Source organism: Diadema setosum, chromosome 17, assembly GCF_964275005.1.
Source record: "Diadema setosum chromosome 17, eeDiaSeto1, whole genome shotgun sequence".
NCBI classification, from domain to species: domain Eukaryota; kingdom Metazoa; phylum Echinodermata; class Echinoidea; order Diadematoida; family Diadematidae; genus Diadema; species Diadema setosum.
Window position 1 is genome coordinate 29,126,330 of NC_092701.1, and position 18,402 is coordinate 29,144,731.

Sequence of the window (18,402 nt, forward strand, 5' to 3'; positions counted from 1 at the left end):
AGTGTACTATTATACCATAATTATTATATATGTAATATCTCAAATTGCATAATTATCAAACAAGATTTCATGGTATCACTTTATGGAAAGACTATTTTGAGCATCCTTAGCTTTTGTGTATGTTTCACCTGTGAAATATATTGGGTCCTACGACCACAGCCCCAACGCATAACGGCTCAACTCCAGTCTGCTGTTTGAAACAATGTCATAAATTTACCCTCTTCAGACCAGTTAGAATAGGGCAGAACATGACACACTTTTAGATATGATGCTCTGAGGTGTGAAGCAAAAGTTTCATTGGTGTCAGTGTTGCAGAATAATGGATTCGGCATAAAGTCAACATATTGGGAGGTGTGTATCTTGGAAAACATTGTAGAATTCCAATGCATTGTGTCACACTAGCCACATTCGCATGCAAGAGTTATTGATTTTTGCATCGTGATGCTAAAACAATTTTTATTTGCCACCATTCCCACGTGGCAAAAACAAATATAATCACCCGCTGCAAATGAAGTGCTCTGACTCTGAAGACTACGCATGACTATAAAATGTGAGTGTGACCCCAAGCACCCAAGTGTGCAGACGTAGCATGGCAACTTGCATTATCGGATTAAAGGAAATCGATGCTTTATTTGTGTTCAGTTTACACAAGCTGTGCATGTCAAATTTTTATGAGAGTTTAAAAAAAAAAAGGGACTGATTTTTGTAATCATGAGAGTTAACAATTCTTTTGTGCCCACACACAAGAATGAGCAGTTTTCCCATCACGTTGCAAAAATCGATATTCAGAAATCCTTACTTGCGGGCGTGTGAGAACAGGACTACTTTTGCTGGGAACAAGGATGAAAACAAAACAAAAGAAGCAAACTTGAAATTGGCATCTTTGCCTCTTATCTTCATCTTCAGCGAAAGTGTTTGCATTATTTTGCCTTTGTTTTATGTTGTGTTTTTTGCTGAAAAGGAAATATAGTCTCTTCACAGAAAGTTCTGCAACACCAGCACCATTTCTGGTATGCCGAGAAAAACGTGTCTGCGAATTTAAAATAATCATTCACAGCTTACAGAGGGATGTATTGATTTATGTGTACCATGGTATGTACATTGTGTCATACTGGTCCCATATTGTGAGCTATCATATATAGGTTACACAAGTGTCATGCGGTCTTTAGTCAAGCCTTTATTACACTTGACTGCCATGCACATATTATTATAATGTACCTAATGTGGCCAGCTACTTGCACATTTTGTGACTTTGAACTCAATATGGCTGATGGAACTATTGCATGCATTCCAAGAAGACTTATCAGCTGTTCTGTCCATTGTTTTCTTTTAACATTGTGTATAAGCATCGAGTATAAATATATAATTATAATTATGATTATATATGTGTAATTAGAAGAGATAAACATGACATTACCTGTGTGACTACATGTGTGTAGACAAGACATGTTTCATAGCCATGTTGAAGAGAAAATCAGTTGTTCTCTGGGAGGGAAAAAAAAAGATGACAGTTGCCATATTGTGATGTAGAATCTCGATGGGATGGTATGCTGAATATTTACAAGAGATGTCAGATGTTACAGGTATGCAAACTTTGATACAAAGTTTGAGTGACCACACGCTTTCCTAGTGACAAGCAAGTAGCCATGAATTCATTGGAAGACAGGCTAGGAGAAACGACCGGTAGATCCGCGTGGCAACGTTGTGTTAAGTTTTGTCTTTGCAGCATAGTAATCTATGTTTATCTACCAATAAGTTTACTAAAATTGACTTCAACACTCAAAAAAAAAAAAAAAGGAGAAAAAAAAGAAGACTGAATTCACAATATTCCTGAAATAATATCTTACACGTACATTTGTGTGTGTACTATGGCTGATCAATGTTTTTCCACCTTCACTGATTTTTTGATATACCGGTCTATCATCTCTCTTTCGCAATCTTTCTCTTTCTTCATAAATTTAAATACATGTATACACATACACACACACAAATATGATTGCACTGACATTGTGACCCTATAAACTACTGCCACACATTGGTTTTATGCATGAAGACTTGTACAGTGTATCTACAACATGTCCTGTTGTTCGCATTCTTCTTATCGCAATCTTTATTCCTTCCTTGGGAATATGTCAAAGTCGATGATAAACTGCCCACCATTTATTCTGCGTACTTCAATATTAAGGACCGATTATTATGATTTCTGGAAACTCAAAATCACTGATGGTTGAATATGACCAGCAAGAAAGAAAACAAAGAGATTTTTCTAAAAAGCAGTCAAACAAAAACCTTCCATTCTTGGTTATGCAGTTTCTGAAGAATGCATTGTTTTGTTGCTTTGAAATTGTGAATTAGTATTTGAATGTTCCTTCAGATTTGTAGGATGCTCCTGTAATTAATTCTTGGGGCAAGCTGTGATGTATGTATTTGTACTCACAAGATGATTGTGACTTCTCAGTTTAGGTGAGAACACACACATGTGCTGTTATCAGGTGAGAATGAATTCAGACAAGTATGTTCTGGATGTGTGACACAGGTTTTTCAAATCAGTCAGTTGGCTAGACCCATACTGACCAAGAGATGCCAATGCTTGGAATAAAGATATTTACCATGCTAAAAATGTTTGCTTTGTCTTATTTTTGTCATAGGTGAAAAGTAAGGAGAGTCAGAGATTTGAAAAGATTATGTGAAGAGGTAAAAGCTGCCTGGTTGAAAAAGTAAATCAGCTAAATGAAGATATCAGCTCTTTAGTAAAGAGCTAAATATACTTGCAAGATGCCAGTGAGAAAGATATAAAATATAGCTGGGAGGTTTTTCTTTTTTTTTTTCTTTCTTTTTTTTTTTTTGGGGGGGGGAATTCTTGATAACATGAAATGGAGCATCATATATGCTGTCCAAGTGAACAGCTGAAAACAGAAAAAAAATAGACTTGACCTGTGTGTGTGTGTGTGTGTGTGTGTGTTATTTGTGCTGGTCATGGACATTACATACACAGTGAACTAGTCATTCAAACTTGTATCTGTGTTAGCATATTTTAGTGAGCATTTTCAAGAAAATTAAGTTACATTTACCAAGGTTACATTTAAGTGAAATCTGTCACATGTAACTGCTTCCATGGTCGGTCTTCAGTTTATTATCTCCGACTAGGCAATCCCATTGCTCAACTAAAGCCCCCAAGTACCCTCTGTGGAGCCCAGTACAGTATGAAGGAAGGAATTAGGGAATATTCCATCCCAATGGTTGAAATTCCATTGGTAGATGTATGGGATATGGGATGATGAAACAGAAGGGGTAAAATAAAACCATCCAGGGCAGCTGGAAGCAAGACAATGCTGCTCTTGCAAGTAGAGGAATATTAATCTCTCTTGCTCTCTATCTATATATATTATATATATATATATATATATATATATATATATATATATATATATATATATATATATATATATATATATATATATATATATATATATATATATATATATATATATATATATATATATATATATATATTTATGTATATATAATACATATACATACATACATACATACATGTACATACATATTATATATATATATATATATGTACATATGACTGTGTGATGCTGAAAGAATCAAATTGTTTTGTGCACTGCAAATATACACACAATCTGGATGACAGACTGCAAATAGATGAAATATTAATGGTAAACAAAGGTAGCACATAAACTTGATGGTAATTCATTTGTTTATACATATATTACATTTTATTTACAAAATTGAGAAATCAAATTGCAAGAAAACATTATAATAACAAACACTGAATTTGCAGTAAGACTCAAGGACAGGCTTAATGTTCCCAACATAATCACGGTGAACTGCCACAAACAATTTTACTAATTTTCCTTTTGTCATAAGCTTTCAAAGAATACAATGTACCACAGATATGAAGAAAAAAAAATCAATTTAAAAAAAATGTGAAGTCACTGATTGTCAATTTGAAAAAAAAACAAAACCCACCAGAAGCAACAAAGGTTTAAAATCATTCCTCAGAAAATTAAGGAATGACTTTCATAATTTGTCTGTTTTCAACTTACCCATGTGTGCATTCACAGCTACTAGAATAAATACTTGGACATGTATGTCTTCGGCACATACAGTTAATCTCGCTGAAGTCGACCTTGCATAAATGGAATAATTGCCTAAGTTGAAGGTCTTTTCAGTCCTCTTCTCTTTATATTCTATTGATTTTAATTCCTCATAAGTTGAGTTTTCTCCAAGTCGAAGATATTTCTTCAGTCCAAATAGATTGGACTTTAATAGGCAAAGTCACTGTACTTGTATATACGTACATTGTATTCTTTACCCCATTCTAACCTCCTATTTTTCCTCAAAACCTCAATTTATCCTCGTCAACAATCATCCTTTCTAAATTTCTGAGCAGCTTCTTCAGCTGGCAAAACTATATTCGGGTTTCATGGGTACAAGATTCATTTCCTTGAAATTATCCACACATATTCGTTTTTAACTCTTTGTAGGTTATGACAACACAGTTTCTTCTGAAACAAAGGCATGTTAGCTAAACTACACTGGGGTTTCAGCGGTGATAGATTCTACTTTAAAATTGCTTTGAGTAAGAAGACACAGACATCTTGGGTTTCTTGTTGGATGTGACAGGGTGTAATAACTCCTAATAAATCCACAGTATCATCAATGCACCTCTGTGGGAAAATGTATGCTTTCAGTTGAATCATAATCATAACACACAGCTGATCTAGCTCAAAAAAGAGAGGAAAATGGGTAAGCAGAGGAATAATTGCCGCTTCTCATTGCCAACCAAGAAAAGTGGGCTGACCACACACTTTGTACATAACTACAATATTAACCCGTTGAGGACAGGTTGATTTTGCTACAACACGCATTTCCCATAGACCCCTGCCTGAGCATACTCGGGACTCGTCCTCAATGGGTTAATGGTGGCTCAAATTTCAATGGTAGTTTGTGAACAATGGTTCACAGGCCACACTTTATAACTAAGGGTTCACAGTCAACATCTTATTGCAACTGATTTAACAAAGAGTGAAGATCTTTTCGTACATGGCTCTGTGTCCTCAATGTTGAACAGATTGCGTGCATCTCTCCTGGCTTGACATATGATGTCGAGTCCGAAGTGGTTTGCAGAAGTCCAGCATTCCGTGTTAGCATCAAAACAGATGTATCCTGTTCCATAATGGCTTTAGAGACAGAATGCCCTCAATGTTGGCTTGCCAATGGTTCCAAAGTTGGCAGATTTTCAGGGCTGCTTTGCATTACAAAGATGGCTTTCATGGTTTTCACAGTTGCCATGGATATACTCTAAGAGTAAGCCGTTCACACTGATAGTTAAGAATTGTGACACCAAAAAGTCAAAGACTGGAGCGTGATTTTGAGGTTAAGTTTGCTGTGACAGTTTGCATTGAGAATGCTCATCGCAAAAACATAATGAACTTTGTGACAATACTCCCTCTTGGGTGCTTGGATCCAATCTGCCATTTGCATGGATAAACTACCTAGCCAACTATGCTTGTATGTTACAGTGGCAAGAACTCATATCTGTTTTTTCTTTAATAAACTCCACAATTTTTCACTGCAATGTAAAGGGAAAGGCTAAACATCCAAACTTGGAATGACTCCATAGTTTCCAGTGAGATTGTGCCTGAAGCCTGCTAAAACATCTTTTTTTTTCTTCTTTTTTTTTTTTTTGTCACAAATTTGAAGCGACTTTCTGCCATGATGAGTTGAATTCTCAGCTTCCTATCACCAGCTTGCCTTTACAGCCAGTCCAATATGCATCTATTCAAATGTGTTGTCATATACTACAACTTCCCTCTGGTCCTTGTGTCTCGTCTTGGTTATGCCACCAGCTGGAAGAGGAAAAATGCATAACAACAGAATTTAATACATAATGTATCGAATCATACGAGTAATTCCTTCATTTCAGATGTGACAGGAGTATTAAGAAAAAAAAAACCCCATCTGCTCACCATCAAATGATAAAATGAAAATTGAAAGTATGATATGTTCTTTGGACAAATCTTTGCATAAGACTCATAAAGACATACTGTACTGGAAAGGAAGAGTAACTATGCTTAACCCTAGCTAGGCTGGGCTATTTCGGTAGATGATAGAGCCGGGGGTGGGGGGGGGGGGGAACGACAATGAAGGGATTATTAGATTAGGCTGAAATTAAGCATGCTATATAACCACATTTTGTCCATGCTTAATGCCAACTTTCAAAGCAGTAGCATTATCCTTCCAAATGTTTTTAGAGTTGAAAGTGAAGACATGTAAAGGATTTTTAAAGAAATGTTTTTAAGAAATGAAAAGGGGCCTCTAAAACATACCTAGTGACACGATTCTACAAAGAAAAGTGTTCTAAAAAACAACTGCTAAAAACATGCTTTCATATTCATTTTATGATCTCAAACTTACAAATAATGTGGAAAAAGAATACATGCAGCTCTTTCAGAAAATATGGAAAACTCAAGAATGACTGGTTGACCACTTCAACCTTTTTTGAGTCCTCACATATAATCAACTGGTGCAACTTTTTGTTGGTTTTGTGAAGCATGGTCACATATATGCCGTTGGCCAGTGTGTCCTTACCAAGTTTCGTCCAAGGAGAGTTGGTGTTGTTCTGGACGGCCTCCAGGGAGGGCTGTCTCCGGGCGAGAGCCACCTTTAGCGTCATGCCCTTCACCATGTTGCCGTTCATCGCTTCAATGGCGTTGTCCGCCGCATCCAGTGCGTCAAACGTGATAAAGGCGCAGCTGGAAAGAAAACGGAGTATCGTTAAGTGCAGAAATGAAGAGAAAAAAAATGCAGTTTCTTTCCATGAAAGCATGGGTCACCACATCACTGGCATCTAGCTTTAAAAGAAACATACACTAAATATAATGAACTATGCAAGACTTTGAAGTAAATTACGCTAGAAATGAATAAGCCAATACTTACATGGTTTGGGGAAAAAAATGCAATGCACTAATATATCAATATTACCTGTTATGACCAGCTAAAATATGGAACTAAAAAATGCTTAATTACATTTGTTTTCTCACTAAATATGACATTGTATGCTTTCAAAACATTTTGAGTAAAAGGAAGTGTGCTTCTGATTTGATTAAGGGAAGTTTTTTTTTACGGAGTACCAGTAAAATTCCAGTGTTAATGGTCTAAAGTGTTGATACCTCACTGTGCCCAACAATAATCCATTTATAATGACCATCATAGGGCACATGGAAACATAGCTGCAAATCTTTTAGAATAGTATCAGATGATCAAATCTTGAGAGACTGACTTCAATTTGTCGACATATCGCTATTAAAAAACATTCAACATTTGTGGCAGGCAGTGGGAGGGGGAGGGGGATATTTCATTAGACTGAATCAGAGTGAGTCAACTTATTAAAAAGGAATTAGACTTTCAGAAAATTTTTGTAGCAGTTAGTCTTGTACTTTCTGTCTGGTTCCAGGGAGATGTTTGCGATGGAGCCAAACTTTGAGAATGTCTCCTTGCACAGTTCCTGGTTGATCTTTGGACAGTAGACGTATATTGTGTTTCCTCGCTTCCTCCCGCTGAATGACATCTCTTGATCTGGGGATAAGTGAACACGATTGAATACTAATCATAAATGCATCAGTTGCCGTTTATAACATAAACTTTTACTACATTCTGTATCTTTATTGCCATTATTCATTAATCTAATAACTGACACCATATCAGATACACTGCAATAGAAAAATAACAGAACAGCCATGCAAACATGGAATATAGGAATTAAAGGTGAAGAGAAAAAGAGGAGTTCAATTGCTCAAGGATTCATGAACCGCAAATTCTTCACATGGCTATGTGAAGATTAAGAGTGTTTGCAGAGCTAAGATGTTCCTCAAAGTATTGCAGATGGGAGTAGATAACAATGGTGAAATGGTGCAAACGTCCCTGATAGCCATCTACAATGTAATTCTGTGTTATTTCACATGTCCATAGCATTCTTTGGTATTTATCAAGAGATTATACAGAATAACATGTACATCCCAGTTTGATCATAACGACGAGTTCTTGGGTTACATGGTAACAACAACATAGGACTGTTAACTTAATTTTTACCAAGGATGTACCTTGGTCTTGAGGGGTATACTACAATAAAAAAAAAAAATCTTTAACAAACTAAAACTGTGCATTATTTCTACGGCAACTCACTGGATTCTCGCTTTTCATCTTCCAAAGTCCCCTTGCTCACAAATCTGTGTGAGAATAATGGGATAAACAGCAAGCGAGTCTGTATTAGTCAATGAAATAATACATCTGTAAATAATATTTCGGAGCTTTCACCTTCATAGAAACTAATGGTGGTTTGTGAAAATCAATTGGAGTCTTATGACAAAAAAAAACAAAAAAACAAAACAAAACAAAACAAAAACGCTTATATGAACTTGATAATGACAGGTTGTTTGGTATTAAATAGGTTTTATCACTCCAAAAGAGGTTGTGATGTGTTAACAGAAAAACTTTGAACTCAATTTTCAGACAAATGCAAAATGCCATAGCATTAAAACATATTATCAAGATGTTTATAAGAATGATCTCCTTCATACTCAATGCTAAACCAGAGGGTGGTTCAGGCAAAATCCGGGTAATCGTCTTTCTGCCATGGAACAGCATTTTTCAGTAAAAGCCTTTTGCAATTGTGAGTGCTTGCAGGAGATGGCTCTAAATGTGAGCATGTGATATCAAAATAAATTCTTAGTTGGGAAAACAGGAAGAAAATTCACAATCAAAGGCATAGGTAAACTATAACATGAATGTCTACTCCAGCAGTATCTCATGTGATTGATTTGAAATATTCAACACAGTGTGCTGTAAAGCCCCCCTCCCCCAAACAAAGAAACAAACAAACAAATCAGACTGCTTAACAAGAAACAGTCAAACTTTGGTATTACATAGCTCATAAAATAACCATATCTTGACAGACAGCTAGTACTTAAGTTATGCATCAAAGGTGAATCTGGAAATCTTTTTGAATTAGTGCTTCCTTTTTTTAACACACCAAATAACGACCAGCTGCTCTGTCCTACAAAACTGTCAGTAAAAACAAACAAACAAACAAACAAAAGTGACAAACACACATCTTCAGATTGAAAAAAAAAAAAAAAATCATGGTGGTGATATTTCATAGCAATAGCAGCACTTTTTTCTTTTACCTGTCATATAGTCCCTTGTGTTTCTTCATATCTCCACCTGATGAAGAGGAATGGTCATCTGACCCCCGAGGACTTGACCCCGAGGCATTGAAAGGTTGATATGCTGGAGCTCCACTGGACTTGTCTGGATCACGCAGCCTCTTTTCAAGATTGCGAGATCTCTTGAAGCCTTTTTCTTTATTTTCTTGCTTCGTCTGCTTTGCTTGCTGATTGAGAACAATAAAAATAATACACAGTTCCTTGGTTTGTACATTGTGTATAATTTGTTTTCATTCTAATAAGATGAATCATTTTAATGAACAGAGATTTCTCATCATAAACAAGCAGAAAAGTACTACAAATGCATCCCCAAATCAATTCCTATGTGCAAACATTGATACCATAGCTCACACGCATTTTGAAATTGCATTGATAGTCAGGGATAACCAAATGATCCCGTTGATGAATGGTTCTGCATTAAGTATTCTTTTTACTCCTGAAGTTATTCCAACTTCAAACTTGATTTGATTCGATCACACACTTCACATTTCATGAGTATTAACTCTCTATGGGCCACAGTGTAAACCCTCTGTGTGCCATATTATTTTGAGACTGCATCATGGGCATGCTTTGGTTTTTCAGCTCTATGTAACTTTTTACAATTTTTTTTTTACCCTGGCCATGCAAAGAGCAAAGTTGTAGAGAAAATGCCAAGCTTTGATATGATTTTATGACAAATCTACAGTGTATGTTTATCTTTCTTTGAAATCACAAGTAGCTACTATAATCATTCAGGCACACAAAACAGAGACAGAAATTCAGAAATTACTTGCAAATTCAAAAGGAAACACCATTTGATATTCAATCACCACTCAATGCAAGCTACATGTGAGTGAAATGGAATCGCAAGTAAGGCTTCCATTGTATTGCAGCATTTTGCGATTTACCGATAGGTTTGGGCGGGTCTGTGCGTTTGAGCAAAATATGCGAACTTGGCACACTGTCGGCCGAGTCGGGTTTGCAGATGGGCACTTAAAGAGTAAAATCACATACCTGGGCAGCAAGGATCTTTTTAGCCAATTCCCTAGCATCCTCTTTGCTTGTTTCAGCAGCTGTTGAGAAAGGGGGGGGGGGGGGGAAGGGATACAAAACTTTCAGATGACATCTCCAAGACACACATAAACACAATATGAAAACACACAATGAAAATCATAATCATTACAAATAAGCACTTTATTGCACCATCGATCTATAGTAAAACTATTCAAAGGAGCATTATGAAGTACATGTCATAGTAGGAGAAATAATGCAATATTCTCAAGACAAATACAAACTTGTGTCAGCTGTGTGGTGTAGGCTTTTGTGAAAAGGGTCACTTTCAGTTTTATAGATCCTACACCAAATCTTTACGGATTTGTACTTTAGTAGCAACACTTACCTCTTTTAGTTGCAGTGGGTTGGGGAGTTGTTGGAGTTTGTGGGTTGGATTTACTTTGCCTCAGCTGCTGTATTGCCTTTTTCTAGAGTAAAAGTCAAAAGAGCATTAACACATCTCTTTTCTGATGAATGATTAAAAACCACCTGATTGGCAGGAGAAGATATTCAGTGTTGCGACAAAGATTTATAGATATACATGTAGATATAAATGATATAAAATGACTAGATATATTATCATTTTATCATCACAATCTGGTCCTCCTGTAAATGCCAAAGAGAAATTCCAGGCATTGATTCACTAACTAACACGTTAGAAGGAGACTCGAGTCCTAGACAATATTTCAACTTCACACATTTCCAGTATAAGATTGGATAAGAGGCCAGGCCAGGGAGATTCTCATGAATTCTACAATTTACATTCTTAATTCAATTCTAAAGCAGCAGTTTTAATCACCACATGTGATCCATGATAAAAACACAGCATTGGATTCAATTCTCTTCAAGAATTCAAGCTGTGCATATAAATTCATTCCTGCCGAGTGCTGGTTCATGACGATCATGATGGAAAACCTTTTAAAAACTTTTTCTGTTCACAGCGCAGTGCTGCGAGTCTTTTCAACAAGGTGATTGAAGAGTGTAAGCCACCTTTCTCTTGATCTTGTCATACGGTACCGTACATCCATCGCAGCTTACCTGTTTTTACATTGTAGATCTCTTTAGAGTAATCCACCCTGTTGCCACATGCCTTGTACAGGGTGCCTATTTGCGGCAGAGTCAGGTGTCACTTGCACTTCCCATGTTAACAGATAATAACACTTGTGAGTAACCACTGGCACTGCTTGTGTTATTGTTTTAGTGGGACTACACGATGATCATTAGCTGTTTTATTACCTTTGCCGAGGGAGGAGGTTATATTTTCATCGGCGTGGGTTTGTCTGTTGGTTTCTGTGTGCAAAATAATTCAAAAAGTTGTTCGCAGATTTTTGGATGAAACTTTACTGGATCAGGATCGCTGCGCTGCTGCATCAAGTAAGGTATAAGGTATCAGGTATACCTTACAGCAATATAAACATGTGGGACTAAACGACAGTTTTTACCTTCTTTCGAAGCTTGGCAAATTTCTTCTGCAGCATCTCTTCCTCTTCAGTTAGTTTATTAGAATAACCCATGGCCGTCTTTGATTCAAAAGGACTTCTTGGTAATCATTTAATCGCTATAAAAATCTGCACACTAAGTATCAGATGACCACTCTGCGACGCGAACGGACACAGCCTCCGGAAATGGATAGAGCACTGCACTAGCAGCTGAGTATGTACAGTGACCGGCCTAATTAGTGTCGTCCATAGAGCTCCATTATACGTATGTAAATACAGCTCTATGGTGTCGTCTCAGACTTAGCGTTCGCGTCGCAGAGCTAAGTCTCGCTATTATAACTGGCCGACTCTTGAGTCGGCCAATGCAAAATTAGAAGAAAAAAAAAAAAAAAAAGAAGAAGAAAAAAAAGAAGAAAACAGTAAAACATAATATGTTGGCATGTTTGTGTCGACTATGCGGATGAGAGTGAATTAAAAGAAGCTGTACAATGGTGATATAACGGTATATAATATATATATATATATATATATATATATATATATATATATATATATATAAATATGAAATATGTGTTTATACGACTGTTTTTACTCTTGATATCTATTATTATGATATAAGATTACTATATATATATATGTGGTGTGTGTGTGTGTGTGTGTGTGTGTGTGTGTGTGTGTATACACTCAACCAAAAGAGTAAGTTTCCCCCAGCATGTTTGGATATATCTCAAGAAGTATTTTACTGATTTTCAAAATTCAAACTGGAATGAAAAGGAAATTTTATTACTCATAACATGAATGGCATATCATTGCCACCAGATATCATTATTGGTGTGAAAAAAATGCAATTGTTTGTGGATGTCGCTTTTACTTCGGTGAGAATTTCAAAAAATTCTAAAATTTTTTGCGAACCTTTTCCACGCACACTTGGTCGGTATTTGCTTGTGATTTGTTCTCGAAAGTGTCTTTAAAGCCTCATCATATTCGCATGACCTTCGCAAGACATGCGTTATGTTCGGAAAATCTTCGTGAAAATCTTAACAGACCCCGAAACTTGGAGAATGTCTCGCGTGTGTTTCGTGAAATTTGCGAAGTTTTTCCAAGCATTTACGACGTAACCACAAACAGTTCACATACCTTTTGAGACATTCTCACGAACGTTTTGCGCATGCTTGGGGGATGTGTGACCTATCTAAAGCTCTGCGTTTTCTACAAATCAAAACTGTAGCATGCATCAACACATCAAACAACTATTGACAACTATAGTAAACTAGAAATGTCGCTACAGCGACTGGTTATACCCCCGCCAAACAACATTTCATAAGCTTTGGTCAAAACAACGTTTCATAAGCTTTGGTCAAAACAACATTTCATAAGCTTTGGTCAAAAAACTGAGGAAGTAGTTAAATCCGCAAGATCTTTCCTTGATCTTCTGCCATTAATATGCCGTTACCATGGCAACGTACTTTCGGGTACTGTCGAAAAATGCGTCTTGCACATCTACAACCAAAGGCACACATCTGTACCAAGTTTCATGGAAATTGGGCAAAAACTGAGGAAGTAGTTTGCAACACAAAATTTTCCATCATTTTGGCTCATAATATGTGAGCTGTTACCATGGCAACATACTTTTTGTCACTGTCAAGAAATGTGTCATGCTGACCTATATCCTAAGACAAACATTCAATATGAATTCCATGAGAATTGGAAGAACACTGATGAAGCAGTTTTGCCATGAAGCATTTTGCCCTATATTTTACCAATAACATGCCGTTACCATGGCAACGCACTTTTTGCCACTGCGGAAATATGTGTCTTGCACATTAACATATTCAGATGAACATCTGTACCTAATTTCATAAAAAGTGATCAAAAACTGTGGGAGGAGTACGCGACGCAAGATTTGTACCCATTTTTGCCCATAATATGCCGTTACCATGGCAAGGTACTTTTGGGTACTGTCAAAAAATACGTCTTGCACATCTACAACCCAAGGCACACATCTGTGCCAAGTTTTATGGGAATCGGTTGAAAACTGAGGAAGTAGTTCACGACGCAAGATTTGCAACGGACCGACCGCCCGACCGCCCGACCGCCCGACCGCCCGACCGACCGTCCGACCGCCCGACCGTCCGCTGATTCTTATATACCCCCTTCAAACTTCGTTTGGCGGGGGTATAAAAAAAAATAATAATAAATAAATAAATAAAAGATAAAGACCAGCCTAGAGAACGAAATGTTTGATATACCAAAAAAATTCACAGAATGCACTTAAAATGATTCTAAAGTATGCCAAAATTACAAAAAAAAAAAAAAAAATCAAATGATTTACTAGTGGAGGTAGGTCCTCAGAAAAAAAAAAAAAATGTAGGCACACACATAACAGATAAATGACAGGAAAAGAAAGGAGAAATATAGGAAAGAGAAAAATTTCAACTCAAAACAGCTATCAACTCTCCTGGAAACATTTCTCCCATGATTATTAAAAAAAAAATATGTCGCGTGTGCTTCGTGTATGTTAAATGCTGCACTTTAGCAATGGTACACACGACATTCGCACGTATATATGTCATGAGAACTTCACACAAATTGCGCAGGAATGGTTTGCAGCTTCATTGGCGGGACACATTCGGAGAAAAACTTTTCCGAATGTTGGATTTTGCCATTCACGTCCTTTGGAAATTGTTCGCGTGCTCAATGAAATCAGGCCTTTAGCAAATGACCTTTTCAAATTGTTATGTAATTCTCAGGAATTTCTTCAGGTACAATGTGCTTCCCTATTAAACAGATTTTATGCATACTTTTCAAACAATAGGCCTTTTCAATATGAAAATGTTTGTCGAAGCCATGTGCTTTTTAATTCCAATTTGGGTTGATCACATTAATGTGCTTATGGCCATTTTGCATCATGCCCTGTCTGCAAATTCTTGAAAGAGGGAGAGTTACAGCTTTCCTTGAAGCTGGGATTCCGGCTAAGGAGGTGGCCAGGAGACTAGGGGTTTTGCCCAATGCCATAAGGAAACTTAGAGCAAAGTTTCAGGAAACTGGAGAGGTCAAAGATCTGCCAAGAAGTGGCCGACCAAGTATTTGTGTAAAATCAATGCAATTCACTTAAGTGCAACTTTTTTTTCCATGCATTTTGACATAAAATGCATTTTTTCACACCAATAATGATATCTGGTGGCAATGATATGCCATTCACGTTATGAGTAATTAAATTTCCTATCCATTCCCTTTTGAATTATGAAAATCGGTAAAATATTTTTTGAGATATATCCAAAATTGCTAGGGGGGGGGGGGGGGAACTTACTTTTTTGGTTGAGTGTACAGTATATATATATATATATATATATATATATATATATATATATACATATATATATATATATATATTCACTTAAGTGCAACTTTTTTTTCCATGCATTTTGACATAAAATGCATTTTTTCACACCAATAATGATATCTGGTGGCAATGATATGCCATTCACGTTATGAGTAATTAAATTTCCTATCCATTCCCTTTTGAATTATGAAAATCGGTAAAATATTTTTGAGATATATATATATATATATATATATATATAAATATATATATATATATAATATATGTATATATATATATATATATATATGTATATATATATATATATATATATATATATATATAAATATATATATATATATATATAATATATGTATGTATATATATATATATATGTATATATATATATATATATATATATATATATATATATGTATATATATATATATACATATTATATATATATATATATATTTATATATATATATATATATATATATATATATATATATATATAGATAGATAGATATATACGACTGTACATGTATAAAGAAACTTATATCTCTGGTGGCTGAAATAAACAGAAACATAGCAATCCATTTTGTATCTTAAGTGTCCTATCGGGTCACCAAACTTTGGGTGGCCCTTGGCCACAGGCTAGGGCAACCCCTGGTGTTGAGAGCTGTATTCACACATTTATAATTGATGCAATATAAAAGATTAGTTTCCTCCTTCAATCCATCATCATCATCACCATCATTAGGCCAAAAAAAAAAATGGTTTGTTTGCCCTTCGCGACCGACCGAAAATCACGGAAATTTCGGGTCGCGTTTTTTTTTTTTTTTTTTTTTTTTTGCTCTTTCAAGTTTATTTTTTTTTCCACAAATTTCACCTTCTACAAATTGTGAATGGTTTTAAACCCAAAATTATCCATTTTAAGCTAGAGAAAGAATAAAAAAAAAAGTCTAAAAATGTTTTTGTTTTTTTTTTTCATCTCATCGACCCGTCGTAATTGTGTTCGGGCCGCGCGGGTCCACAGGCTACGTTTTACAGCATGCATTGCATGCTACAATGTAGCAACCTTTTTGGCTCACATGCGTGCACGCGCACGAAATCCAATCAATGCATGTATATCATGCACTTTAATAGTACAGGTCTGCACACTGGCGACCAGTAACTGGGTCCCGTTGCATAAAACTTTTTTAGCAACCTTAGAAAATTCTGGTTGGGATTTGCCCAACCAGAATTTTTTAAGGTTGCTAATCTAAGAATGTAAAATCCGTTGCATAAAAACTCTGGTTGGGAGCTTCCAACCGGAATTTTGTGATTTCAACCGGAAAAAAGTCCGGTTGGAGTTTTATGCAACGGGCCCCTGTAGTCGCGCTAGCTTGCGCATTGGCGCTGCTCACGCACTGCCATGCCATGCATGTACAGTGTAACTGCTTTTCGTTTGCTTGCGATCGGCGGTCATGCCAGACAAGAAACATTGATAGAATTAGAAGCGCACGCATCTCTGGGTCATTTTACTCACGATCCGATCCCGGCTTCGCAGCAGCGTGGCAGCTTGACATGTTAGAATTAATTTACTTGTGTCGATTTTTAGAAAAGTAAAAACATATTCGATATTCAGCGATAGAGTAAATGGATCTGATTGCGTTCAGTTTCGTTTTACACAGTCATTTCACACATGAATATTTTCATTCGTTCAGAATGATCTCACAATGAAGATAGGCGCAAAAAGGATCACGAAATCGGCCCTTCCGTGTACTTTTTAGGAACGCATGCACAAAATGTGAAGAGATAATACTAGGGAGAAAAAAAAAATCATGAAATCATCGCAGTCCCGCTTACATATTTGAGGTAGAAATCGTCCCAAAAAGGATCATGAATTCGGCCGGCCGCGTCGTACACCTTTCAAAAGCTCATGTACGAAATGCGAAGAGATTATAGAGGAGAAAAAAAAATAAATAAAGGACACATTTGGTACGTGCATCATAAAAGATTACAGCCGAATAAAAATTCATGAAATCAACGCAATCCCGTTGAAATTTGAGGAAACAATAGGTGCAAAAAAGGATCTTGAATTCAGTCCTGCATGCCGTGTTGGTTATCAAAACGCATGCACAAATGCGGCGAGATTATCGGGAGAAAAATAAAAAACACATTTTCACCCTTCTGGTGCGTGCATTACAAAAGATTACATCCGAAGTAATCAATGAAATCGCCACAAACCCGCTGATATTTGAGGTAGAAATAGGCGCAAAAAGGAACGTGAATTCGGCCGTGTCGTATACCTTTTAAGAACGCATGTACGAAATGGGGAGAGATTAGCGGGAGAAAAATAAAGGACACATTTTCATCCCCTTTTGGCGCTTGCATCATATAGATTACAGCCGAGTAGTAATTCATGAAAATTTCGCAATCCCGTTGAAATTTGAGTAAACAATAATAGGCGCAAAAAGAATCTCGAATTCGGCCCAGCATGCAGTGTATAGTTCTGAAAACGCATGCACAAATGCGAAGAGATTATCGGGAGAAAAATAAAGAACGCATTTTCAACCCTTCTGGTGCATGTATCACAAAAGATTACAGCCGAAATAATTAACGAAATATCGCAATCCCGCTGATATTTGATGTAGAAATAGGCGCTAAAAGGATCGTAAATTCGGCCGTGACGTATACGCATGTACGAAATGCGAAGAGATTATAGGGAGAAAAATACAGGACACATTTTCAACCCCTTTTGGCCCGTGCATCATAAAGATTAAAGCCGAATAATAATTCATAAAATCATCGCAATCCCGTTGAAGTTTGAGGAAACAATAGGCGCAAAAAGAATCATGATTTTTGGCCGTGTCGTATATCTTTTAAGAACGCATTTACGGAATGCGAAGAGATTATGGGGAGAAAAATAAAGAACGCATTTTCAACCATTCTAGCTGGTGCGTGCATCACAAAAGATTACATTCGAAGTGATTTACTAGTATGAAATCGTCACAATCCCGCTGACATCTGAGGTAGAAATAGGCGCAAAAAAGTATCATGAATTCGGCCGTGTGGTACATCTTTTAAGAACGCACTTACGAAATTCGAAGAGTTTATCGGAAAAAAATAAAGGACGCATTTTCAACCCCTTTTGGCGCGTGCTTCGTAAAATATTACAGCCGAAGTAATTTATGAAATCGTCACAATCCCGCTAATATTTGAGGTGGAAATGGGCGCAAAAAGGATTGCGAATTCGGCCCTGCATGTCGTGTACCTTTCAAGAACGCATGCACAAATGCGAAGAGATTATCGGGAGAAAAATAAAGAACCCCTTGTATCGCGTGCATCAGAAAATATCACAACTAAA

General features: G+C 36.5%; 1 protein-coding gene across 1 annotated transcript; it reads right to left on the minus strand.

The window, feature by feature from the left end:
- Positions 1 to 3,727: 3,727 nt before the first annotated feature.
- On the minus strand, positions 3,728 to 11,937 carry LOC140240465 (negative elongation factor E-like). The gene is made up of 8 exons (XM_072320235.1): positions 11,732 to 11,937; positions 10,636 to 10,717; positions 10,251 to 10,309; positions 9,219 to 9,424; positions 8,218 to 8,261; positions 7,473 to 7,611; positions 6,625 to 6,788; positions 3,728 to 5,882 (listed from the first exon to the last, which is right to left on the minus strand). Exons 1-8 carry the CDS (start codon positions 11,801 to 11,803, stop codon positions 5,812 to 5,814), a joined length of 837 nt encoding a protein of 278 aa, XP_072176336.1. The 5' UTR covers positions 11,804 to 11,937; the 3' UTR covers positions 3,728 to 5,811.
- Positions 11,938 to 18,402: the final 6,465 nt, after the last annotated feature.

Bases quoted from the DNA above. Each gene is read 5' to 3' on its own strand.
- LOC140240465 (XM_072320235.1), bottom strand. From the start codon at position 11,803: ATGGGTTATTCTAATAAACTAACTGAAGAGGAAGAGATGCTGCAGAAG. The intron at 8,262-9,218 runs GTAAAAGAAAAA...ATTCTCACACAG, and splicing joins CACAAGGGACTATATGACAG to ATTTGTGAGCAAGGGGACTT. The intron at 5,883-6,624 runs GTAAGGACACAC...TTCCTCTTCCAG, and splicing joins CTCTCCTTGGACGAAACTTG to CTGGTGGCATAACCAAGACG.